Here is a 26,598-nt window from a genome sequence, read left to right as displayed (position 1 = left end):
CAGAACTTTTAGATACTACTCCCATCAAACAAGTATTTTTCCGGTTTTTAAAAACATCTATCAGTTTTTTATCCAAAGCTTATACACCCTTACCACTCATCTTTCATCTTCCTTCTTCTATTCAATATAGTATAAAAAAATTATAAACATGGTTGCATACATAGAGGAATTGAATCAGACAAAAGAGAGATTGAGTATTGGAGTGAAAATACTCCGGTTGTGGACACCCCATATAATATTGAGACAACCCATCTGTAAATGTTTGATTTTGGTGGATGAGAAAGTAATTTTAATTTATAATTTTTTGTTCTGCATGTTAAGATGCTAATGAAATTTATTTATATCATTTGTTTTTTCATTTTTGATGTAGGGTAAAAGAATCGATGCTAAAATCCCAGCTCGAGTTTACTTCGATCATTTCATCGACAAATTGGAACAAGGACAGTGGTTTCTTCTTTATAGGTTCATAGTTAGGGAAATCCAGAAAGCTTCAAGGAACTCCAATAATCCATTCGAAATATTGATTACACGCAAAACACGGATCAGCCCAATACCTCCCAGGTCTTCAGACAATTTTTTCCATTTAACATATGCAACAAAATTTTAAAATGCTACCCCGGATGAGAGAAACTGTTGTGTTGGTAAATTAATAAACCCTATAATGCTTTACAATTTTTAAAAATTGTAGAATTTATTTTTTAATGTTAACCATATGGTTCTGATTTATCTTTTTCCTTTTCTTTTTTTTTGTAGATTTTTGTGGAAAGGTGGTAGGAGTAGGAGTACGTCGTTTTATTAGTTTTCTTGATTATGAAAGTGGATACAATGGTCAGAAAAATGTTCTTCCTTTTACTGTTATTGACATCGAGTAAGTAATTTTACTTATTTTAAAAATTACTTACAATTAGTCTTTTATTTTGCAATTTAAAAAAACTTCATTGGATCATAAATATATGTATTTATTTCCTCATTTTTGTCCTATTAAGTGGCAAGAAGATTGATTGTATTGCAGTAGGTGAAACCTGTTTGGAATTTGTTTATAAATGGGAAAGAATAGTTGCGAACCCTACCTATGAAAGTGAACCAATAATGTGTATGCTAATGTTTTGGAGAAGCTCTTTGTTTGAAGGTATTATCCTCTTATTCAAAGTTTATTATAAAAAAACAGACAACAAATGTTAAAATATAATATCTAACCTTACTTTCCATTGTTTAAGTGCTCATTGTCTAATGTCTCAATTGAGATGTTCATATATTTTTCTTGGTGACGAAGTCGAAGAATTTACTAGAGATCCCGCACTGTAAGTTCATAGTATGTTGATTGAATAATTTTAATATCAATCTCATATGTGATTTAATTTATACATTGTTTTTCCTTTTTTCAGAGTTTGTTTTTATGAGACATCAGATGATGAGGATTATGAGGGGACAGAAGAAGAAGGGAGTGATTCAACTTAGTAGTTGTACCGGCCAAATATGCTACCTTTAATTTTATTTCGTAATCTTATATTTCCTTTTTATTAGTATGTTCAATAATAAGTTGTCGTAATTCTGAACCTTTAATTGCGGAGAATAATGTACTGTATCATAAATTACTATTTTTGTTTTCATAAATTATCTCTATTTCAATTACAATTTTATCGATGTTTAATTTTGTTTATGGTTAAAGGCTTAGGTCTAATGTTAACATGTAAATTTCATAAGTTCTACTTATCACTGTTGAAAACTTTATATATTAATAATAAGAAAAGATTACGCTAAATTTTCTCAAGTATATTTGAGAATATTTACTATTACACAATTTATTTCTAAATTAAAACGTTTTTGTATTACTTGAGGATGTATCCAAATAAATTCCTTCCAAAAATAAATTCTTCAGATTATATTATCTTTATAACAGATAGCGCATAGAAAGCTACTTATTAAAACCATGAACTAGGTGTTTTTATCTTTTGTTTTGTCGTTGACGATGAAGAAGAGAAAAGATGCCGACGAAAATCGTGTTCAAGGCAAACTCCGTAAACTCTATACGGGGAATCAAGTCCAAAGTCCAGTTATTGTTTCAAATACGCCACAATCTTCAGTCAATATTAATTCTGTTTTTGGTAGAGTTCTAAATGATATTTCTAATCGGCCATCTTCTCAACAACTTTCCTCTCCAAATACAAGTAACACAATTTCTGGTATTCTTCACTTTATTTTGTTAACTACTTTTTCAATTATACTAAATATAATTCTATTAATTTGCAGAAACTAATAATTTCGTTTTTTTAATTTTGTCAATTAGGTGTTGATTATAGTACACCATCTTCTACCTTTGAAAACCAAGGAATATTGTACAAGGTAAACCGATCCCAAATTTGTAATGGTAATTACGGTAAATAAGTTTACAAGAAAATGTTTATTATTAGTCATCTTACTAGTCTAGTGATATTATTAGTCATGTTATTAATTTACAAGAAGTAATTTTATAACTTCTTTATATCAGGAAATAAGGCCACTCTCGAAAAAAGTCCAGAAAACCAAACCTTTAAACCCACATTTAGTCACTCATATAATGAAAGAGCTACGTATAAGTTCAACAAAAGAAAAGGAGCAACATCGACTCTATCAGGTATATTAATCTAACATATATCTCTAACTTTTTTATTATCTTAATTTTAACAATAATTTTATATTAACTTTATAACTTATAGACCAAGTGCAGCCAAATTACTCGAGTAATCGTGGAAAGAATACAATATTCAATCCTACACCTACAAATTTTACCAATATACCAGAAAAAAATATCAAACACTCAACTCAGGATGAGTTCAGTACAAATAGCACTATAACTAGAGGTAGTGTTATGTTTAACACCTTACCTTATATCTCTATGGTTTTAAATGTTTACCAACTTATCTTATATATCTTTACTACGTTGGCTATATTATTTAATTTAATTTTCCAATAATACACAGAGAGATTGTCCACTCAAGCATCCAAAAACAATATTTTTAGAAGAAAAGTTTGTGAAGTCTCAAAAATGACAAATTTAGATGAAGAAGAAGAGTAACAATATGAGCAGCTGGACTCAGACAGCAGTATAATTTTATTTTTTTAGAAAATAACTATGATATTTAGTATGCATTTATTAATGAAAAATATACGGCTATTATTTTGTAGAGTTTGAAGAAGAATATGATGATCAAGTGTTTTACTGTAGTAGTCAAGGAGAAGACAATTCATCATCATCTGAATATGCTTCTGATGATGAAAATGTTGGTGATCAATTTACACCACGAGTGTCATCTTTAAATGCAGCTAAACAACGTTACGAGATGCTCACCCTGTTTGAGGCAAGTTTTTAAAAAGTATTCGGAATGGCAACTTTAAGTACAAAGAATACAGTTAATTTCTAGGCAGGTATTATTTTAACTTATATTTTAAAATGGATTTATAAACAAAAAGATTTGTCAATGAGGAAACATTACTTATGGGCAGGATATAAAGATGACGGTGATCCTGATTAAAGTTGTACTCAATGTGGTGCAATATTTTGGTATGGAGAGAGGACTGACAGAAGAAGAAGCACTAATAACTCAGTGTATAATGGATGTTGTATGCATGGACAAATTGTTCTACCTATGCTAAAAGAGTCGCCAGAGATGTTATGGAATCTACTAACAAATGAAGATGATTTGTCACGACACTTTAAAGAGAACACTAAACCTTACAACATGCTTTTCTCATTTACATCTTTGGGTGGGAGGGTAGACCGATCTGTTAAAAAAGGACGTGGTCCATCAATGTTTGCTTTGCAAGGGGAAAACTATCATGTGATGGGATCTTTAAAACCAAAGCCTGGTGATTATGCAAAGTTTCAACAACTTTATATTGTTGACACTCAAAATGAAGTCTAAAACAGAGTGAATGTTATGAGGTAACAAAAACATTTTAGTTTTTTAAAATTGGATAATATGTATATAATTTGTATTAGGATATTTACTATTGTCTTATTTTTAAAAAAATCAGCAAAGAAGACCGTGTATGTAATAAGGATGGGACGAAAAAATTCAGGCCAGACCTTGTGGAAAGCATCATTAAATTGCTTGACGACGTTAATCCTCATGTACAAGCTTTTAGAATGGCTAGAAATAGGTTTGATATGGAGAAAGAAGAAACAAACTTCCATATGAGGATTATCTCAAGTCGCAAGTCTGATGGTAGGGAATACAACATCCCTACGGCCTCTGAATTTGCAGCACTGATTCCCAGAGATATTGATGCGAATATGGATAAACGAGATATTGTCCTTCAAAAAAGAAGCGGAAAATTACTAAGAATTCATGAATGTCATGTCGCATATCTAGCCCTACAGTATCCTTTGCTTTTTCCCAGAAGAGAAGATGGCTATAGACTTGGTATTTAGAAGACAAAGATAACAAGAGGCAGGAAATCAAAGACTAAATAATCAAAGAAAAAGATTCAGAAGGATGTAAGTATGAGACAGTGGTTTGCGTATAGGCTTCAAGAAAGGAAAAATGAGAAGCACCCCCTTCTAAGATCAAAGCGATTACTACAGCAGTTTATTGTAGATGCTTATACGATGATCGAAACAAATAGGCTCAGGTATTTGAAAAAAAAAAAAAAGTAACTTTGAAGGACATACAAGGAAGATTTGAGGAAATCAGCAGAAGCTGGAGACGACAACCTAAGCAATCAAGGAGACTCTTTCATACTACTCGCTTCTTTTATTGGGGGACCAAGGTATATGAGGCAGAGCTACCTTGATGCAATGGCTACATGTAAGAAGTTTGGGTTTCCAGACCTCTTTATTACATTCACATGCAATCCTAAATGGCTTGAAATTGTAAGATTTGTCAATGAGAGGAAGCTAAAGGCTGAAGATAGGCCAGACACCATTTGCAAAATATTCAAGCTCAAGCTTGAAAATCTAATGGATGACATCACAAGAAAACATATTTTTGGGAAAACAGTTTCAGGTTTAAATTATTTACCTTCTTCATTTTTTTATAAAAAAATTTCTCTTTCTTTTATAACATTACATATATATATTTAAAATATTTATATTATTGTGCAGCTATGTACACAGTAGAGTTTCAAAAGAGAGGTCTTCCGCATGCTCATATTATCATATGGATGGATCCCAAATGCAAGTTCCCTACTGCAGACGAAATTGACAAGTTGATTTGTGCTGAAATTTTAGACAAGGAAAAAGATCCAGAACTCTACAATATAATATCAGAATGTATGATTCATGGTCCATGTAGTAGTGCTAACCCATCATCTCCTTGCATGGAAGAATATAGCTGTTCAAACAGAATGTTAAAACCACCAACATTGACAAGGAAGGTTACCCGGTTTATAGAAGAAGAAAGGATGGGCGTTTTATCGAGAAGAATAGTTTCAAATGTGATAACCGATATGTTGTCCCTTACAATCGGACTTTGTCGCTTAAATATCATGCTCTTATTAATGTGGAGTGGTGCAACCAAACAGGTTCAGTGAAGTACTTATTTAAGTATATTCACAAAGGTAATGATCGAGTTGGTGTCATTGTTGAACCTAATAAAAAAAAAGTTACTGAAGAAGGTCACAAGAATCTCCAAAATGAAAATACTCCATCATCGAAAGACAAAATACAAGAAGGTCACAAGAATCTCCAAAATGAAAATACTTTATCATCGAAAGACGAAATACAAGAGTACTTTGATGGCAGGTAATTAAATTGTTGTTTAAATTTTCAATTTTTGTTTATATTATTCATTCTAAATCAGCTTTTTAACCCTTTTCAGATATGTATCTGCATGTGAAGCTATGTGGAGGATTTTAGCTTATCCAATACATTATAGGCAAACCGCTGTTGTGCCACTCACTTTCCATGAGGAAGGCAAACAACCTATTTATTACCGAGAAGGTGCGTCTGCACAGAATGTCATGGATCGTGACTCTCTTGATGAATCTCAGTTTTTTGCTTTATTTGAACTTAATAAGCGTGATGAAGAAGCTAGAAAGTTATTATACGAAGAAATACCAAGCAAGTTTATTTGGGATGGGAAGGAGAAATATTTTTTCAGGAGAAAAACAAGAACATTTGCTATAGGGAGAATTAACTACGTGCCTCTGACCATAGATGATGCATATCATTTGAGGATACTTCTCAATTCCATCAGAGGTCCTACCAGTTTTGATCACATTAAAACTGTGAATGGTGTCGTACACAAAACGTATCGTAAAGCATGTTACGCTCTTGGGTTGTTAGATGATGACAAAGAATATATTGAAGGTATCAAAGAAGCACATTTCATGTGTTCTACAAAGTTCGTTTGTAAAATGTTTGTCAGGATGCTTCTCTCAGCTGTTTTAAGTACTCTTCATATTGTATGGGTAGAAACTTGGGAGATGTTATCTGAGAATATATTAAGGCGGAAAAGAGAAGAATTAAAGCGACCAGGTTCATTACATTTACTATCTTATTAAGATATTTTTTTTTTTTTGATGTTAGATGTAGTATATAAGTTAACAAATCTTATTTTACAGAGCTTACATTGATTGATGAAGAAAATATTTTGTCTACAAGAGATAAACAAACAGTTGAAAAGAAATGGTTCTTCACTTGAGTTTTTTAAATCTCTGCCCCAGCTACAAAATGAGAATATTCCTGTTTTAAACCAGTTAATTGCTGATGAACAGAAATTCATTAATCAAACTGATTTAAAAAAGAAGCATCTGGAGTGGTTAAATATGCTTACAGAAGAGCAGAAGAAGATATATGATGAGATCATAGACTCTGTTTTCAAAGATAAAGGTGGAGTATTTTTCTTATATGGTTTTGGTGGAACTGGTAAAACATTCCTTTGGAAAGTTTTATCTGCAGCTGTAAGGATCAAAGGAGAAATAGTGTTGAATAATGCATCTAGCGGTATAGCCTCTCTTTTGTTAGAAGGTGGCAGAACAGTTCATTCAAGGTTTGGCATTCCTCTTGAAGTTCATGAAACGTCAATAAGCAGAATGTCAAGGTCTTCTGATCTAGGTGAATTAGTCCAAGAAGCGAAGTTGATAATTTGGGACGAAGCTCCGATGATGAGTAAATACTGCTTTGAGACTTTGGATAGAAGTTTGAAAGATATAATGCGTGATCCAGAAGATAAACCTTTTGAGGGTAAGGTCATTATTTTTGGTGGTGATTTCCGTCAGATACTTCATGTTATTGTTGGTGCTGGTCGAGAGCAAATAGTTAACTCATCGCTCAACTCATCTTACCTTTGGAATCATTGTAAAGTTTTAAGGCTAACAAGAAATATGAGGTTGCTGCAAAACATAACTCCAAATGAAGCCAGGGAGATTGAAGAGTTCTCGAAATGGATTCTTGATGTTGGAGAAGGAAGACTTAATGAGCCAAATGATGGAGTTGTTGATATTGACATCCCAGAAGAATTGCTTATCACAGAAGTAAACTCTCCAATTGAATCAATCATTAATGCAGTATATGGTAATTCGTTATATACTGCCAAGGATGCCAGCTATTTTCAAAGCAGAGCTATTTTGTGTCCTACGATAGATGATGTCAACACTATAAATGACCATATGATATCCATATTAGAAAGTTAGTAACAATTTTCTGCTAATATTCTCTATATACTATATACTATATGACGTTTCTGGATTTTTTTAAAAAAATGATTCATAGTTTTGTTTTAATCATTGATTGTTTAACAGGTGAAGAAAGAGTTTACTTAAGTTCAGATAGTATTGATCCTGCAGATAAAAGAAATAAAGACAATCCTGCATATAGCCCGGATTTCCTAAACTCAATTAGGATTTCAGGAGTACCAAACCATTCTCTTCGTTTGAAAATTGGTTGTCCAGTAATGTTGTTACGCAATATTGATCCTCATGGAGGTCTAATGAATGGAACAAGACTACAGATTACACAAATGGCTGATCATGTTATACAAGCAAGAATCATCACGGGTACGAGGGTTGGTAAAATTGTTCTTTTACCAAGGATGGTATTAATACCATTAGATTCCCGTTTGCCTTTCAAAATGAGACGTAGAAAATTTCTGATAAACGTTGCTTTTGCAATGACTATCAACAAAAGTCAAGGTCAGTCTCTCTCAAATGTTGGTTTATACTTGCCTAGACCTGTTTTCTCTCATGACCAGCTATATATAGCTATGTCCCGTGTAAGCAGTAAATCAGGATTGAAAATTCTCATTACTGACCCAAAAGGAAAACCTCAAAAAAAACAAGGAATGTCGTCTTCAAAGAGGTTTTCCAAAACATTTGATCCTGATTCGTGCATAGCTTCGTAAGATTCTGTTTTTACTCTGTTTCCATTCTTTCAAAATTTATAGCTTTGTTCGTCGTTTAAATTATTTGATCATAGATTTTTTTTATTTTTTGCAGGTTTTTGTTTACTTTTTCACCCATCAAATAAATTTCTAAAATCTTATTATTTATGTACTCCACCAAATTCGTTTTATCTCATATTGACATATTGAGTTTCGTTTATTTAATTTATTTCACATATTTATTATATTTCAAATTATACTACTATATTATTTCCAATTATTTAACCATGTATATATTATATATAATATTAGACAAGTTGAATAACTTAGTACAGTCATTATATTCGTTATAAATATTTTAAAAACTAACTGGACAATATTTTTAGATTGAAGAAATTATAATAATATATACACATTTATAGAAACAAAAGCATAAGGCTACAACTAATACATTAGGTTACAGTACCAAAGATAATGATATAAGAATGGAATGTAGTATGTGTTAGAGTCAATATCGTGCTCACTGAAATCAAATGTCTAAAATAAGTACATTTGAATTTTTAATACATCGGAAATGGTGAAATAATCTGAAAATAACTGATACAATATTATTAATTTCAAGTAATAATAAACATTTTGGTCCGTGCTGTAGCACGGATTACTACCTAGTTTTAAAATTAAAAATATCTCGCGGTGTACCGGATTAAATTCTGGTTAGGTTAAGAAAGGAAGTGATATTAGATAAGGAAATACAATAAAAAAAATATTATTCTAGTGACACAAAAAAATTGATCTTCGGCCTAATCTGGGCTTATATATCTGATTTCGGGAAAGTTGGGCCAAACGTTCAACAGGCAATCAAAGTTAGTGGTTCAAAAGGATAACAAAATAAGTTTGGCCCGAACAGAAAACTGAAAACATATAGCCCATATATATATATATTTTTTTTTCACAAACAGTAAAAGTGAACAAGTTAAGCCTAAAAGGAAGCAACATCTATTTAATATGACTAACAAAGAAAAATTAAACTGTATTCTATATGGCCTGTGCTGATTTGTTTTTTTTTCCTAATGGAAGAATTTTAAAAATACTTTTGAAGGAATATTTCGAAGAATCTGTGGAATTAAAATATATTTAGCCAAAAAAATAGATTAGGTTTTTTTCTCCACAATTCCAAATTTTTTAGGCCCAAATTTTCCTACTTTCCCCAAATTTCACTAGCAAACATAGTCACAGATTTATAACGGTGAGGCTTCGTGGCTAAATAGCCACGGAGATAGTGTGGTTAGTTCGTAGCTAATTTGTCACGACTTATTACCGTGGCATCTCGTAGCTATAAACCACAAATTTTTTTGTGGCAAATTTGTAGCTAACTAGCCCCGATAGTTTTCATGGTTTTCTCGTAGCTTTTAGTAACGAAGTTGTCATAAAAAGCTACGGTTTATGGTTTCCAACGATTCGTAGCTATTTCCTGATTAATTTGTGGCTTGTTTTTTTAGCCACAAATATGTCTTGGGAAAGTTGTGGCTATATGAGTAAATTTTACTAGTGGTCATGAAGTGCGATACTTATACGTTAGTGAAGGCGGAGCATCAGGTGCCGGGTGACTGCTGCAGAGTTTACCTATTCCATAGTAGAAGTGGGATATAATCGCGATGGACTTCATGGTTAGTTTGCATGTTTCACGGACTATAGATGCTATTTGGGTGATTGTAGATCGTTTGAATAAGTCTGCACATTTTCTGGCTATTAAGAAGACTAATGGAGTGACAGTTTTGGCTAAAAAATATGTGGGGGAGATAGTGAGGTTGCATGGTGTGGCTGTGAGCATAGTGTCAGATAGAAATTCCAAGTTCACTTCAACGTCCTGGAAGTTGTTTCAAACAGGTAGGACACTAAGGTGAATATAAGTACAGCTTACAATCCTCAGATAGATGGGTAGTCAGAGAGGACGATCCAGACTCTGGAGGATTTGTTGAGGATGTGTGTGCTGGACCGGGGTGGTCACTGGGCTGATCACCTGAACCTGGTAGAGTTTGGTTACAACAACAGCTATCAGGCGAGTATTGGTATGACTTTATGAGGCATTGTATGGGAGGCCATGTCGCACACCATTGTGCTGGACTCAGGTGGGGGAGAGGAGGATATTCGGGTGATCAAGCTGAACATGAAGGAGACTCAGGATCGGCAGAAGAGTTATGCTGATCACAGAAGGAAGGACATTGAGTTCCTGGTGGAAGATAGAGTGTACCTCAAGATAGCCATGTTGCAGGGTCCGAATAGGTCATTGACAAAGACTAAGTTAAGTCCGAGTTACATGGGTCCGTTCAGAGTGGTTGAGCGGATAGGACCGGTTGCATATAGGCTGAAGTTGTCTGAGGTTATGGGTGCGTGCAGGAGGAGACTTGGGAGGGAGAGGCGAGGATGAAGGCAAGATTGAAAAAGTGGTTTGAGAAGCAAGTCAAGGCTTGAGCTTGTCTATCCTTGATTTTCAGTTTTCGTTTAGTTGTCTTGGTGTCATTGTATCTTATTTTTCATTATGTATTTTCGTTGATGTTGTAACGATTATGACATTTTCTGATTAATAAGATATGTATTTATTTATTTGATTTATGTTTTTATGGAAAAAGGAAATAGTTCGGGGTTTCTATAAACAGAAAATTTCCATAAATAAAAAGTTTTTAAAAGTGAAATGTTTAATTGGAGTTAGAACTTTGCTATTTTTAGAAGTGTGGTGATTATTCAGGATGTTTGCCTCGATGGCAGCCTTCGTGACGTTTTGTATCATGGGGGTTGTCTTGGTGATGCTTGTGTCTTGATAGTGGTCTTAGTGACATTTGTACCCTGACGGTATGATTGCCTCACTGAGCATTTGTTATAATACTCATGCATCTCAATTGTTATTTGCGGTGCAGGTAAAGGAAAAGTGTGGTCGTGAAATCAAAGCGATGAAAAAAAGGGTGTTCTAGCGGCTTAGTTACTTGTTCAATGCTTTTGTTAGGTTGCTAAAAATGAATAATATTGTCTAGAACGGATGTTAGGTTGCTTGTTATATGACTTTGTTATGATGCTAGTGAATATGAGATCAGTAGATATTTCACAAATTAAGAAAATGTTGAATTTTACATGTTTACCCATATTTAATAAGTGGTTGATATTTTAAAATCAATGAAAAGAACTTTGGGTTTAAGAGTTAATTTAAAAATTTAGCATAAAAACACATTGGAAATATATAATGACACTCTTTGTGAAACAAAAAAATTCTCTAAAATGAAATTCTTTATGAAACAGAGGGAGTATATTATTATTTTTAGAAGTAGACACACAATATTTTATGAGAGATTTACAATTAGGTAATTGTGCATGTCATGTACAGACAAATCTTATGTTATAATTTTTTTATATTCTTATTTATAATAACAGATATGTCATTGCATTTCGAAACTTTATAATGGCTATTTTTTTTTTTTGTAATATGTTCTCTAGCACAATTCGAAAACAAAAAAACAAATTATTTTTTATCAGATCTCTAGGTCGAATTAGTATCAAACTGAAATAATCCGACTCGTTTTTTTAGAACCTTTGACCAAAAAAATAAGTGTATTTTGAAATTGTGTAAGTGAAAATAAAATATTGCAAAATATCATGTGATAATTTGTAAGGTTGATAAACAAGTATCTAAAGCCTCCCGAACGTAACAAACCATTCGTCAGATACACGTGGGCTCATACACCGGAAGTTGACATAGAACCCATAAAAAAAATTGGCGGATGATCGCAAGATATCTTGAGAAGTATTTTTTTTTATTTTTTTATTTTTTTGTTGACTTAACATTTCAGTTTCCGGTTATTTACCTATAGGTTGTTTGGGTTAAGTTCGGATCACATTTCATAATTTCGTAAAATCGGAATGGAGATGACTTTCACTTTTTTTTGTTTTTGTCAATCGGATATGACTTTCTCTATTATAATTAGTGATGATCTATAGATTTCAAAATAAAGTGAAAAAATCAGGAATAATGCAATGAAAATTGCAGAGGCATATCAAGCTTCCATCATTTGTTGCAACACACTTGCCAGTTCCTTTCCTTAGTTGTAAGCACAGAGCGGTACAAGAGCCAAGACCACAATCAGTGTCTGCTAAAATCTTATGACATATTCCTTGTTTTCCTTGAATCTCATTCACCATCAATCCTGTAAAAATAATATTTAAACACACAACGTTATCAATTTCATGGTAGTAAAACGACAAGATTTTTTCATAGTTTTAGAGATGGTAAAGCAAAAAAAAAACCTAGAATAAGGATAATGTAGACAACACGAAAGGTGAATTTGATCATTTTTTATTGTAATTGGATTTTTCAAAATACAAAAACAATAAGAGTAGTGGTAGTGTTAGTGTATGATGAACTTTCACATACATATACACACACACACATATATATATATATATATATAAAAACACATATATATATATATTCTTCAGATATATGCATATATTATCAAATTGATATTTTCCCTTTATGTATGATTCTTTTTATTAAAACCATATATAGAGTATTTGTTTATAAACCTACTATTTCGGCCAAAAAAAGTTCTAGTCAAAGAAGATAATTATTCTAGTCAAAGAAAATAATTAGAATCTGTTTTTAAATTTTTTTGATGAATTTGATGAATTTTGTAGCTTATAAAAGAAGTATGATTTTGTCTGTCAACTTGTATAAAACTAATAAGAACGGTTGAAAAAGCCAGACAACAAGTACCAAAGACATTACATTAGTCAAGACAAGTTTAAAAAATTAGTTAGTGAATTACAAAGTACAAACAAGTAAAGATAATTATATTATTTTTAGTCAACATAAGTTAAATTAGTTGGTGAATTAGAAACAAGTAAAGAGAATTACTTTATTTTATGTTCTCTTTATCAAAATTTTATGTGGTTCTCATTTATATATTTTTATGCTCTATATGTTGGTTTAATGATTTTGATATTTTTTGTATTGTTATGAACTGTCAAGAAACACAAGAGGCAGTAAAATAGGTTTCTTATTGATTACGGTGGCTAGCTGAGAGCCTTATATACAATATACAACTTAGACCTAATTGATCTATACAAACAGACAATATACTAGTGAATAAGCTAAGGGGCCTTATAGCCCAATGCCCTTCCCCTCAAGCTAGAGTGTGGAGGTTACAAATACCCAGCTTGAAAAGAAAATTCTCGAACTCTTTTTCTCCTAAAACCTTTGTTAAAATGTCAGCAAGTTGAGACTTTGTGGTAACATGTTTGGAGGCAATAACACCGCGGATAATACCTTCCCTAATAAAATGACAATCACGACCTACATGTTTTGTGCGAGCATGGTATACTGGATTGGCGGCAAGACAAATAGCGGATAGACTATCCGAATACTCAGTAATCGAAGTAGGACACTGAATACCAAGCGTATGAAGTAACTGGCGTATCCACAAAAGCTCACTAACGGTGTCGGTCATGGCCCAATACTCTGCCTCTACCGAGGAACGAGAAACAACATCTTGCTTTTGAGTTTTCCAAGACAAAGGAACCACCCAATTGAATAAACCAACCAGTAAGTGAACGACTTGTAAGAGGACATGAGCTAAAACTGGAATCACACCAAGCATTCAGAACCACATCCATGGTAGAGTGAAGAAGAATACCCTGTCCCAGGCTGTAATTGAGATATCGAACAACACGAAGAGCAGCCTCCCAGTGATCTGGTTTTGGTTCTTTCATAAACTGTGAAAGTATATGAATAGCATACAAGAGTTCAGGTCTTGTGGTACCGTGATAAATAAGACGACCGACGAGACGACGATATTGTATGGCGTCAGGAATAGTCTTACCATCAGCTAAGGCAAGGTGATGATTCTGTTCAAGAGGAAAAGAAACAGGCCGAACTCCAAGAAAACCAGTTTCCGAGATTATGTCAAGAGCGTATTTGCGTTGACAGAGATAAATCCCAGCCAGACTTCAAGCTCAATACCCAAAAAATACCGTAACACACCCAATTCCTTCATGTAAAAACAGGAGCTCAAGTAGCGCTTAAACTCATGAATTACAGAAACTGAGGAGCCGGTGATAATCAAATCGTCCACATAAACAAGCACATGAAGACGCACACCTTCGCGCTCAAAAATAAACAAAGAGGAGTCAAATTTATCATCTGTGAAACCATAGTTCTTGAGAGCTGAAGTAAGTTTGGCAAACCAACACATGGGAGCTTGCTTTAAACCATACAATGATTTCCGTAAACATAAAACTTTGGTAGTATCAGTCATTTGAAAACCAGGAGAAAACTTCATATAGAATTCTTCATTCAGATCACCATGAAGAAAAGCGTTATGGACATCCATCTAATGTACTTCCCAATCAAGAGAAACAACTTATTGAAGAAACGCACGAACCATAACTATTTTTGCAACCAGAGCAAATGTTTTGATATCATCAACACCTTCTGTTTGATTGTTTCCAAGGACAACCAGTCTGGCCTTGTAACGTTCTAGTGTACCATCTGAATTGTATTTGAGACGAAATACCCATTTGCAACCCAATGCTTTCTTTCCTGGAGGTAAATCTCCAACTGTCCAAGTACCAAGTTTTTAGAGTGAAACAATTTCATCGGAAACCGCATTGCGCCAATTCATCAAGAATAGCTTTGGTATAACTAGTGGGCTCAACACCTGAAGTAATTATTAGTTAAGTTAGACTTTGTCTTTAGGCTTAGTCAGAATAAGAACCGGTCAAGTAGGAGTAGTGACTAGTGGAGTTGTTAGTGGAGTTGTTGTTTCATGTTGTTAAAGACCTCCGATAATGTAGGAGGCAGTTGTTTCTTGTAATCGGCTATTTAAGGCCTTCGATGAATAAGAGTAGAACCGAGTATTTGTTCTCATCATTCTGTTTTCTAGTTTACTATAACAAATTGGTATCAGAGCTAGATCTGAGTGGTGAGAATTTCGTGAGAGAGTGAGTTTAAAAGGGTGAGTGAAACATGATGTCAGGAGAGAGTCAGAGCATGCTTGCAATTCCAAAATTTGATGGTGACTTTGAGCATTTGAGTATGCTAATGGAGAATCTCTTGAGATCCAAGGAATGGTGGGATTTGATCGAGAAAGGCTACGTTGAGCCAGCTCGTGGGGAGATCCTCAATGGAGCACAGAGACAAGAGTTAGCTGATAAGAAGGTGACTGACTTGAAGGTGAAGAACTATTTGTTTCAAGCAATCGACAAGTCGATTCTGAAACAGATAATTCATAAGGACACGGCCAAGCAATTGTGGGATTCTTTGAAAACCAAGTTTCAAGGCGATGAGCGTGTGAGGCGAGCACAACTTCAGCGCTTGAGAAGGGAGTTTGAGATTCTGGAGATGAAAGAAACAGAGAGAATTGTAGAGTACTTCTCAAGAGTGCTGCTAGTTGTAACAGACATGGGAAATCTTGGAGAAGAGATTCAGGAAGCCAAGATTGTGGAGAAGATCCTACGGACACTCTCTGAAAAGTTCACATACAATGTAGTGTGCTCAACTGAGGAATCCAAAGACATAAATAGTCTTTCCGTGGATGCACTTCAAAGCTCTTTACGATGTCATGAGCAGAAGATAACAAGACACTCTAAAGGAATCGTAAAAGAAGAGCAAGTGTTGAAAGTGACCCATGAAGCCTATAACTGGAGTGGAGCAAGGGGAAGAGGAAGATGAAGCTCTTTCCGAGGTCAAGGCAGGGGACGTGAAAAAGGAGTATCATTCAACAAGGCGTTGATTGAGTGTTACAAGTGTCATAAGCTAGGACATTTTCAGTTCAAATGTCCTAGTCTAGAGAAGCAAGTGAACTATGTAGAGTTCAATGAGGAGGAAGAACTTCTACTGATGGCACAAGTGGAGCTGACTGGGTCGAAGATGGAAGATTTGTGGTTTCTGGACAGTGGTTGCAGTAATCACATGAGTGGAACAAAGAAGTTGTTTGTTGACATCGATGAAGGTTTTCGACACTCGGTGAAACTGGGAAACAACTCGAGGATGATGGTGCAAGGAAAAGGGAGCATAAAGCTCAAAGTGAATGGGTTGATACAAGTAATACAGGATGTGTATTACATTCCTGAGCTTAGTAACAATCTGCTAAGTATTGGTCAGCTGCAAGAAAGGAGCCTAGTGTTTCCGATCCAAGAGGGAGTATGCAAGATCTACCATCCATCTAAGGGGCTCATTGTCGAAACTCAGATGACTGCAAACCAAATGTTTGTGATCATTGCTCAAATGATAAGCTCAGACATGGCGCTTCAAGTGGAAACAACAAGCGACACTCATCTGTGGCACTGTAGATTTGCTCATTTGAACTAAAAAAGTCTTCAAAGCTTAAGCTCCAAGGGAATGGTAACAGGGATTCCTGTCCTCGACTCCCACAATGCGAGAACTGCTTGGTGGGAAAACAGAAACGTGAATTTCTCCCGAAGAAGAGCACATGGAGAGCTTCCAAGAACCTGCAGCTGATACACGCTGACATATGTGGACCAATCACTCTGGTCTCCATGAGTCACAAGAGATATCTCCTGACTTTTATTGATGATCACAGTAGGAAAATGTGGAGTTACTTGATTGTTGAAAAGTCTGAAGCTTTCCAGAAGTTCAAAGATTTTAAAGCTTTTGTGGAGAAAGAATCTGGTTTGTCAGTGTGATGTTTAAGAACAGATAGAGGTGGAGAGTTCTGTTCAAAGGAGTTTGAAGTGTTCTGTAGAGATCACGGTATCAAGCGACAGTTGACAGCAACCTATACACCACAACAGAACGGAGTAGCAGAGAGGAGAAACCAAACCATTATGAACCTGGTTCGAAGCACTCTGTCAAAAAGGAAGATGCCAAAGGTTTTTTTTGGCAGAGGGAGTTAAGTGGATAACCTATGTTCTTAACCGCAGTCCGACCAATGCATTGCAAGATCAAACACCAGAAGAAGTTTGGAGTGGTCTTAAGCCGAATGTGAAGCATTTTCGAGTATTTGGGTGTATTGGTCATGTTCACATTCCAGAGGCAAAACGAACAAAGCTCGACGACAAAAGCTGCAAGTCAATCAACTGGTCTAACTTGGGAGAACGATGGAGAAAATATTGAAGGTGAGGAAGAATATTTTCAGGAAGAAGTCGAGGAAGCCGAGGTGATTGCTAGCAGTGATGAAGAAGTCGGAGTCGGAGAAGTTATAGCTCCGTTTCATCAAGGCAGACCAGTACGTGAGAGAGCACCTCCTAGTTATTTGCGTGACAATGAGTGTGGAGAAGCAATCAGAGATGAAGAAGTTGCAGCTTTATTTGTCGATGACTATCTGAATGATGACTTTGGATTGCAAGTAGTTACTCCACTTGGAAATCCTGTAACCTACGACGAAGCTTTGAGACATGCTGAATGGAGAGAAGCCATGGTACTCTATTGAGAGAAATCAAACCTGGGAACTTGTGGAAACACCTAAAGGCACTAAAACCATTGGTGTTAAGTGGATATTCAAGACCAAGTACAATGAAGATGGTGAGGTAGACAAGTTTAAAGCCAGATTAGTTGCAAAGGGTTATGCTTAGAGATTTGGGGTTGACTATGGTGAGGTCTACGCTCCAGTAGCAAGGTGGGACACCATACGAATGATCATTGGCACAACAGTCTGGAAAAACTGGACCATATACCAGCTCGACGTGAAAAGCGCTTTCTTACATGGGGAGTTGCACGAATTTGTTTTTGTGGATCAACCACAAGGATTTGTTAAGCTTGGAGATGAAAACAAGGCCTATAGGTTGAGAAAGGCGCTGTATGGGTTGAAGCAAGCACCAAGGGCCTGGGTCAGCAAGATTGAAAGCTATTTCATGAGGGAGGGATTTGAGAAATGCGACTTTGAGCACACTCTGTTTGTCAAATCAAAGGAACAAGGTCAGATTCTCATTGTGAGTTTGTATGTAGATGATCTAATATTTACTGGGAACTGTGAAAGGTTGATTCTCGAGTTCAAGGAGTCGATGAAGAAGAACTTTGACATGACAGACCTTGGGAAGATGAGATACTTCCTTGGTGTGGAGATCTTGCAAAAGGAGGAGGGTGTCTATATGTGCTAGAGGAAATTTACTAGAGAAGTGTTTGAAAGATTCGAGATGGAGACCAGCAATGGAGTTAACAATCTGATTGCTCCAGGAGTAAAGCTTTCAAAGCAAGGAGGCGGAGCAGTGTTAGATACCACACTCTACAAGCAGATGTTAGGAGCTTAATGTATCTCACTGTTACACGTCCAGACCTGCAGTTTGCAGTGAGTCTTGTCAGCCGCTACATGGAGAATCCAACAGAAGCACATTTCCAAGTGGTGAAAAGAGTACTCAGGTACGTGTAGAATACAATAGAGGTTAATATCATTATAAGCGTGGTGGAAACATGGAGTTTCAAGCTTATACGGACAGTGACTATGCCGGTAATCTAGATGATCGGAAGAGTACATCTGGTTTTGTGTTCTTGATGGCTGGAGGAGCAGTGTCTTGGAGTTCAAAGAAACAGCCCATCGTTGCATTTTCAACAACCGAGGCCGAGTACATTGTTGCAGTCTCATGTGTGATGCAAGGGGTTTGGATGTCACGGGTGCTTAACACGATTGGAGTGGATCATGAGGACTGTATCACAATCAAGTGTGATAACAGCTCAATGATTCAGTTGTCAAAGAACCCAGTTCATCATGGGCGCAACAAACATATTGAGGTATGATTTCATTACCTAAAAAACTTAACCAAAGAAGGAAGAGTGGAGCTGGTGCACTGTGGAACAAAGGATCAAATTGCTGATATCATGACAAAACCGTTGAAGCTGGATACATTCAAGAAGCTGAAGGAGCTGAGAGGGCTCGTCGAAATGCCAAAGTTAACTGATACTCACATGAGTGTCAATTTAGGGAAGGAATTTGTTAGTTAAGTTAGACTTTGACTTGAGGCTTAGTCAGAATAAGAACCAGTCAAGTAGGAGTAGTGACTAGTGGAGTTGTTAGTGGACTAGAGGATTATGTAGTAGTGGGAGAAGACATCTCCTCATCATAGAAGGATAATTCAATTTACGGGAATGCATCATTAACAGTAGTGGTAGTGTCAGCGTTGGTAACAGCAGGTGCGGGAGACGGTGAAACAGCAATATCAGCAACTGTCGGAGCAACCGGTGTAGTGGACGGTAAGGCCAAAGAAGATGATATCGGATCATCAATGTCAAAATCTGACACCGTAACAGACGAAGATAATGACGCAGGAGCAATATCAGAGATGAGAAAATGAATTTCTGTTTCGCGGAAAACAATTTCGCGAGAAATAGAAACCACGCCCGTGTCTAAATTGTAAACACGCCATCCTTTCTTCACAAAAGGATACCTAAGAAAAATCGACTTGGTGCTACGACTAACAAACTTATCTCCTCCATGCTTTTGATTATGAACATAACATAGGCAACCAAAAACGCGGAGATGATTCATTGGAGGAGAGCGGTTGTAAATCAGTTCAAAAGGCGTCTTGCCTTGAAGAAGTGGTGTAGGAGTTCGGTTGATAAGATAAGCAGCAGTAAGTGCACAATAACTCCAAAATTTAGTGGGAAGACCAGCTTGAAAAAGAAGTGTTCGAGCAACATTGAGGATATGACGATGTTTTCGTTCGACACTGCCGTTTTGTTGAGGAGTACCGACACAAGATGTCTCATGGATTATCCCGTGCTGAGCAAAAAATGAGGTGAGGTGATATGCTCAAATTTAACCCTCACCTACTTTCTCAAATTAAGATATCAATTGTAGTACCTAGGGATCGAATCCACAAAGACTCTAGATTCACACAATAGAATTAATAATCTTTTTATTATGCTAAACCAAAATATTAATTTAAAAGCAATGCAAAAATAGAATTCAAAAGTGTTGTAAATTCAGGAATTAAAAACGCTAGGCCTAGGGAATTTCTCAGGAAATTACAGAATATTAAATCAATAATTTAATAGGGTTCAAGCAATTTAAATAAAATCTAGAACTCTAAACTCTTTTGTAAAATAAATCAGTTCTCACTGCAAATATTATCAAAATTTAAAATTAGTAAATCCAAATCTCTTTGCAAAATTCTAGGTAATAAATCAGCTTTAAAAACAAGTTTAGATTGTTCACAAAATTACTAAATCAAATCTCTTTGCAAGAAGTAATTTTGCTCATCAAAAGGTTTTACTAGGAAAATCAATTATATTCTCATATCAATTTATTTTCCTAAGGTATGAATTGTAGGTGATCAATCAAGAATTAATATGAAGAACAACCTAAGATGAAGATCACAGAAGATAATTGAACCCTAAATAAACAGATCTAATAAATCATAAAATTCTTGTGAAAAACCTTGAACCTAACAAGCAAACTACTCAGACATATTCAATGAAGAACAAAACATCTTTTCTGAATAATAAGCAATAGATATCAAGAAATAAGAACGGAGTTCAGGAATTCTTCTCTCGAAGGAGTTCAAATCTCTCTCCCAAAAGGTCTCAATATTTCTTCTCTCAAAAAGGTTGCAGAAAATAACTTAGGTCTAAACAATGACCATAAAAATCATATAAATATTCCTAAACACGTCCAGGGACTAATGATGCAAATATGGAAAACTTTGGGGCGGTTCTGTAAATCATCAAAACTTGTGGGAAAACTTCTAATTTGTCTTCTTTGGCTATGCATCGATCGACATATATGAAGCATCAATCGATGCTTACTCTTGAACTGGTCTCTCAACTTCGTAACTCAGCCTCAATGCTTGATTATGCTCCAAATCCTTTTATTTAGCTCCATTATGCTCATATCCATGCTAAATCTTATAAAACCTAAAAAAGACTCTAAAAACACCAAAAATACTCTATTATATCATGGCTAAAAACACCTAATAACTATGATATATCATGAGGCAAACAAATTCAGAACCATTATAACTCCGGATAGTTTTGATTTTAGTAGAGTATTGACGTTCGACTAAGGCAATAAAATTCCGAAGATGTATTGGAGCTTATTGTTTGGAAGGTAAAAGATAAAACCATACAACACTAGAATAATCATCAACAAGAGTTAGAAAATAGCGAGAGCCACAGATAGAAGTTGTTTGATACGGACCCCAAAGATCACAGTGCACCAATTCAAAAGGAAAACTCGTCTTATTATAACTCAAAAGAAAAAGAATTCCTTGTCTGTTTAGACTGAATACAGATTTCGCATGTCTTTGAATCAAAAGCAATATTAGTAGCAGTAACTTCGACAACTTTAAAGATCTCAAAGAAGGATGTTCTAGAGGACAATGCCACAGTTGGGAAGATGAATCCGAGTTCGTCATTACCGCTGCTGTTTCCATTCCTCGGAAAAAGTACAAGCCATGCAGCTCCTTACCGGCGCCAATCAGCATCAGTGTGGTGTGATCCTGATTAATACAAACTTTGTCAGTAATCTGAAAAATGCAATGACGTGCTTTAGTCAATTGGGAGACCAAGATCAGATGACAGTGCAGCCCATTGACAAAAAACACTTCATGAAGTTCTAAAGATGATCCTAGATGAACACACCCTTGTTTTGTAGCAGTTGTAAATTGGCCATCGGGAAGTTTGATAAGAACCGGAGGCATATCACTCACATCACGTAAGAAATCAAGTGTGCCAGTCATATGATGTGTAGCTCTAGAATCAATAATCCAAGATTTGAGAGAGAATGTACCAGATTTTTGAGCAGAGGATGTTGAGTTTAGCTCCTCAAGCAGTTGGACCAACTGTTTCCATTGTGCTTCGTTCAAACCAGTAATACCAATACGATCGGCATTAGTCAGCGAAGAGGATGAAAACGAACTTGTTGCATTAGCACTAAGACCTGGAGCAGAAACATTGTTAAGGGAAGAACCTCAACCAGCGGGTTGTTTCAATAGGGGAACCCTTTTGACGACAAGTCGTTAACTCTGTTTTGAGGCGCTGAATACGTTGTCCATTCTTAACTCCAAAACGTTTCTGAAGATGTGTCCAGAGCTTGTGAGAATCATCGAGATGAGACATCGATGTTGCTATGCTGTCGTCGATGGTGAGTTTCATCCATGAAACCACCAAAGCGTTGTTTGCAGACCAATCTTCAAAGTCAGGATCAATGTCAACAGGTTGAGGAATAGAGCCGTCTGCAAAACCAAATTTCTTTCTTGCCTTTAAAGCCAATCGCAAATTTGTAGACCATTCGTCGTAGTTAGGTCCATGCATAAGAGGTTTGGAGATTAGAGTACCAGGATTGTCTCCTGAAGTAAGATCATATGGTGAAATCTTTCGTCGTGTTACAACACGAGCCGGAGCTGTAGTATTAGAAAGAGCGGATTTGGTGTTCATCTTTTAGAAGGAAGTTAGGTCAAGAGAAGGAGAGATCACATGATAGATTACAAAACCTTTTAGTAGTTAGGTTTTGTGCTCTAATACCATATCAAGAAACACAAGAGGCAGTAAAATAAGTTTCTTATTGATTACGGTGGCTAGCTGAGAGCCTTATATACAATATACAACTTAGACCTAATTGATCTATACAAACCGACAATATACTAGTGAATAAGCTGAGGGGGGGCCTTATAGCCTAATAGGAACAGTGGTGAAACATTTACTATTATAAAATATAATAAAGTAATATATGTTAAAACTGTAATGTAATCAACTGCATAAAAATCCTATAAATATTCCTAAAACACGTCCAGGGATGCAAATATGAAAAATTTTGGGGCGGTTCTGTAAATCTTCAAAACTTGTGGGAAAACTTCTGATTTGTCTTCTTTGGCTATGCATCGATCGACACATATGAAGCATCGATTCATGCTTACTCTTGAACTGGTCTCCCAACTTCGTAACTCAGCCTTAATGCTTGATTATGCTCCAAATCCTTCTATTTAGCTCCATTATGCTCTTATCCATGCTAAATCCTATAAAACCTCAAAAAGACTCTAAAAACACCAAAAAGACTCTATTATAGCATGGCTAAAAACACCTAATAACCATGATATATCAATTCTCCCAGACTTAACTTTTGCTTGCCCTCAAGCAAAACATAAACTTAGACCTGTGAAAGAGGTTTGACGCAGAAACTCATTTTCTTTTTAATGTAATGCCATGGTCATCCAAACCATAATTCATATGCTTAGCAGATAAATCCAAATCGAACCACCATGTACTTCTCCGTTGACTTTCATAGCATCCCAAATTCAAACCAAATTCCACTACTTCCTCCTTGAAGCCTTCATCGGTGGGTCTCATCAATTTGATCAATGTCAAGAACCTTCTAGACTCATTCCCGTACTATACCATAACAAGCAAGACATATCTTTTACCACATGTGGTACTCTTTCTCTCCCCGAGACTTATTTCATTTTATCTTCCTTAGAGCTTTGCTTTGTTTTTTTTTTATCTTCTTCTTTTTTTTACTCAAAGTTGTCGGCAAATAATGGGGTCATCGGTAATTTACCTACCCCTCGCTTCCAAGCTTTGTGTGATCATTTGACTCAAGAGTAGAATAATGAGGTCACATGTAATTTCCCTATCTCTCTAAACTGATCAAAATCATCTCATCTTTTATTCTCTTTTTTGTTTTTTTTTTAACAAAGCTCTCAAGAATAATCTTTTAAACTTCAATAAGGGAGAGGAGTACCATTTTCTTTTTCTGAAATCTTACTTGTCAAGTATGAACAAGGAGTCAAGCTCTATGAACATCAATCTCCTTGATGAGGTAAAAAGAAAAGCGCAGAAATTACCTAAGACTTTTTTGAATTCTGTTGGAAATTCGGATGTCTCTGGTTTACTGGTCAGCCTTTGGATTTTTCATTAGTCGGATTCTGGATTCAATCTGCAGCATTAATCAACCAAGGCGGTACACTAAAAAGAAAAATCATAGTTCCCAACAAAATTTTGACTCAATAAAACCATTTTTTTTTGGACTGACGCTCAAAAACAAAAACGTAGTTAGTAACTGCCTCCCCCAGACTTAAAACGAAATTGTCCCCAGTGTTATCAAGTAAGAGATTGGTGAAGAAAAATAAACAAAAACGAATAAGTATTGAAATTGTGAACAAAATCGTGTTATCAATCCGGATGTTCTGTGTCGACCGATGCCGATGGTGTGTCGGTCGATGCACTCTGCAAATGCAGAGAGTTCGAACATTACTCCTAAGTTAGATGCGATTAATTTGGGTTTTTCTCATTCCTTGGATGTTAGCACTGCTAAGAATCACTCAAACACAAGATTAAACGCAACATGATAGATAGAAGTTCATAATTCAATACAAATTCAAACTGACTCAAAGCAAGAATAAAAATGACTCAATTTAAGTGGAAAAGAAAAACCTATGAGTAGGTTGCCTCCTACTAAGCACTTGTTTTCAGTTATTAGCTTGACTATGTCGGATCTCAGGCATCCGGTGGATGGGAACATGGCAATGAATGCTTCCGAGAGAATGTCCTCTTCATCCAAGGGGGTGTATAAGCTTTAGGTGCATGAGGTCTGCCAAGGATGTGAGGAACATGACCAGGGCGGGACTGAGGTATGGGTGACTTTCTTTTAAGTTCTGCAAAATCATTAACAGAAGAAACAAGCGCTCTACGATAATCTCGTGGCTTGGTTAACAGCAAAACAGTTTTTATACCTTTGAAATTCTTATTAATGATAGGAGAAGGTTTGGTTGAGGAAGATGCATAACTTGGCCTTACCTGTGGGTTCTGAACTATAGAATGGTGAGATTTCAGCTTTACAACTGGTCTAGGACTTGCAGCTAAGAAATCAACTCTAGTATCTTCGGTTTTAGACAAGTCCAGGTCAACTCGTGGAGGTGTGTTGATCGATACAACAGATGCTTCGATCGATGATGGGCCTGCAACTCGTGTTTCTTCAACGATTCTGCAACTTTCCTCAGCAATCCGTGTTTCCATTACAAAAACATCATCTACCAGCAACTTGTCATGGATCAGAACCTCATCATGGTCTCTAGTACTGATTAGATGATCTCCACTCCAATCTTCAAGCTTAACAGCTTGCTTACTCACTTCCTCAACAGTCTCCATCTCTTTGACATACCCAGCAGTAATGTCTCCATGAAGCTCTATTAGCGGATCATCATCAGAAACAATTTCCACAGAAATCGTCTGACCATCAATAGTGGGAACCCTTCTCAGCTTGTCCATCTCAAAGTTCATAACCAAATCTTCTACATTCAAGGCTATGTGTCCCTTCTTAACATCAATGATAGCACCAACTGTAGCCAAGAATGATAGTCCTAAGATGAGTGGATCACTAGGCTCTTTGTCATATTCCAGCACCACAAAGTCAGTGGAAATCATGCAATCTCCAATCTGAATAGGAATATCTTCCAAGACACCTTCAGGAATTCTTCTGGATTGATCAGCTAAGATAAAAGAGATCTTAGTTGGCTTGAAATCCGTCATCCCATGTCTCACAGCAACAGAATGGGGCATCAGGTTAATACTAGAGCCAAGATCACAAAGTGAGTGAGGAAACCTTCCTGTGGAGATAGAGCAATCAAGTACAAAGCTTTCAGGATCTGGTAACTTCTTTGCAATCCTACTTTGAATCACTGGACTTACTTCCTTTGAGACAACCAACTCCTGCTTCTTATCCTTCTTCCTCTGTGGAGGCTGCTTCAACAGAATTGAGCTGACATCCTTTGTAAGCAGTGCTCCTTCCTCAGGACTCAAACCATTGGTAACCATTCTCTTCACATATCGCTTAATACCAGGAGAAAACTTGACTGCATCAATCAAATGCATCTCTATCATCACCTTGTCCATCATAGCCTTGCATCTAGCTTCTTCAATCTCCTGTTTGGATCTCCTAGGCTTAGGAAAAGGAGCCTTCGGTTTATAAGCTTGCTCTGAATCAGATGGTGGAACTTGAAGGGAAACCGAAGCTGTTCGTGGGGGGTGTCGATCAATCCTGATGTTTTGTCGATCGATGCAATCACCATGCTGCTGTGCATCGGTGGATGCTAGCTCCACTACCATATCATCATCTGCTTCCTTCACCAAAATTGCATTACAAGCATGCTTGGGGTTCATCTCTGTTCTTCTAGAAATAAGTTCTTCTTGTCTTTTAACAGACCCAACAGTCTGAATTACTTGATTCTCCAGCTTCTTGACATGAGTGTTTAATGCTTCAAACTTTCCATTCAACTCAGTGTATACATAATCAATCTTCCTATTGAAGTCTACTGTTAACTTCTGTTGACCTTGAAGAATCTGCTCAATCATTGATTCCATCTTGCT

General features: G+C 36.0%; 3 protein-coding genes and 1 pseudogene across 3 annotated transcripts; 2 read left to right on the top strand and 2 right to left on the bottom strand.

The window, feature by feature from the left end:
- Window positions 1–1,969: 1,969 nt before the first annotated feature.
- LOC104728500 (uncharacterized) lies at window positions 1,970–10,728 on the top strand. Its single transcript, XM_087472747.1, has 9 exons — window positions 1,970–2,168; window positions 3,166–3,331; window positions 4,015–4,403; window positions 5,503–5,722; window positions 5,799–6,327; window positions 6,646–7,609; window positions 7,723–8,112; window positions 10,017–10,187; window positions 10,430–10,728. The coding sequence occupies exons 1-9, from the start codon at window positions 1,970–1,972 to the stop codon at window positions 10,726–10,728; spliced, it is 3,327 nt and encodes a 1,108-aa protein (XP_087328873.1).
- Window positions 10,729–12,194: 1,466 nt separating this feature from the next.
- On the bottom strand, window positions 12,195–12,714 carry LOC109127376 (putative defensin-like protein 126). Its single transcript, XM_019232003.2, has 2 exons — window positions 12,594–12,714; window positions 12,195–12,493 (listed from the first exon to the last, which is right to left on the bottom strand). Exons 1-2 carry the CDS (start codon window positions 12,637–12,639, stop codon window positions 12,291–12,293), a joined length of 249 nt encoding a protein of 82 aa, XP_019087548.1. The 5' UTR covers window positions 12,640–12,714; the 3' UTR covers window positions 12,195–12,290.
- Window positions 12,715–15,312: 2,598 nt separating this feature from the next.
- Window positions 15,313–16,017, top strand: LOC147934703 (uncharacterized). The gene has a single exon (XM_087472746.1). The coding sequence runs from the start codon at window positions 15,313–15,315 to the stop codon at window positions 16,015–16,017; it is 705 nt and encodes a 234-aa protein (XP_087328872.1).
- Window positions 16,018–21,480: 5,463 nt separating this feature from the next.
- LOC147934702 (uncharacterized) lies at window positions 21,481–22,674 on the bottom strand (annotated as a pseudogene).
- Window positions 22,675–26,598: the final 3,924 nt, after the last annotated feature.

The sequence above is a fragment of the Camelina sativa genome, chromosome 11, assembly GCF_030686135.1.
Source record: "Camelina sativa cultivar CO46 ecotype springtype chromosome 11, ASM3068613v1".
Classification (NCBI taxonomy): Eukaryota; Viridiplantae; Streptophyta; class Magnoliopsida; order Brassicales; family Brassicaceae; genus Camelina; species Camelina sativa.
The sequence above is the reverse complement of the archived record's forward strand: the minus strand, read 5'-3'. Positions and strand labels throughout refer to the sequence as shown.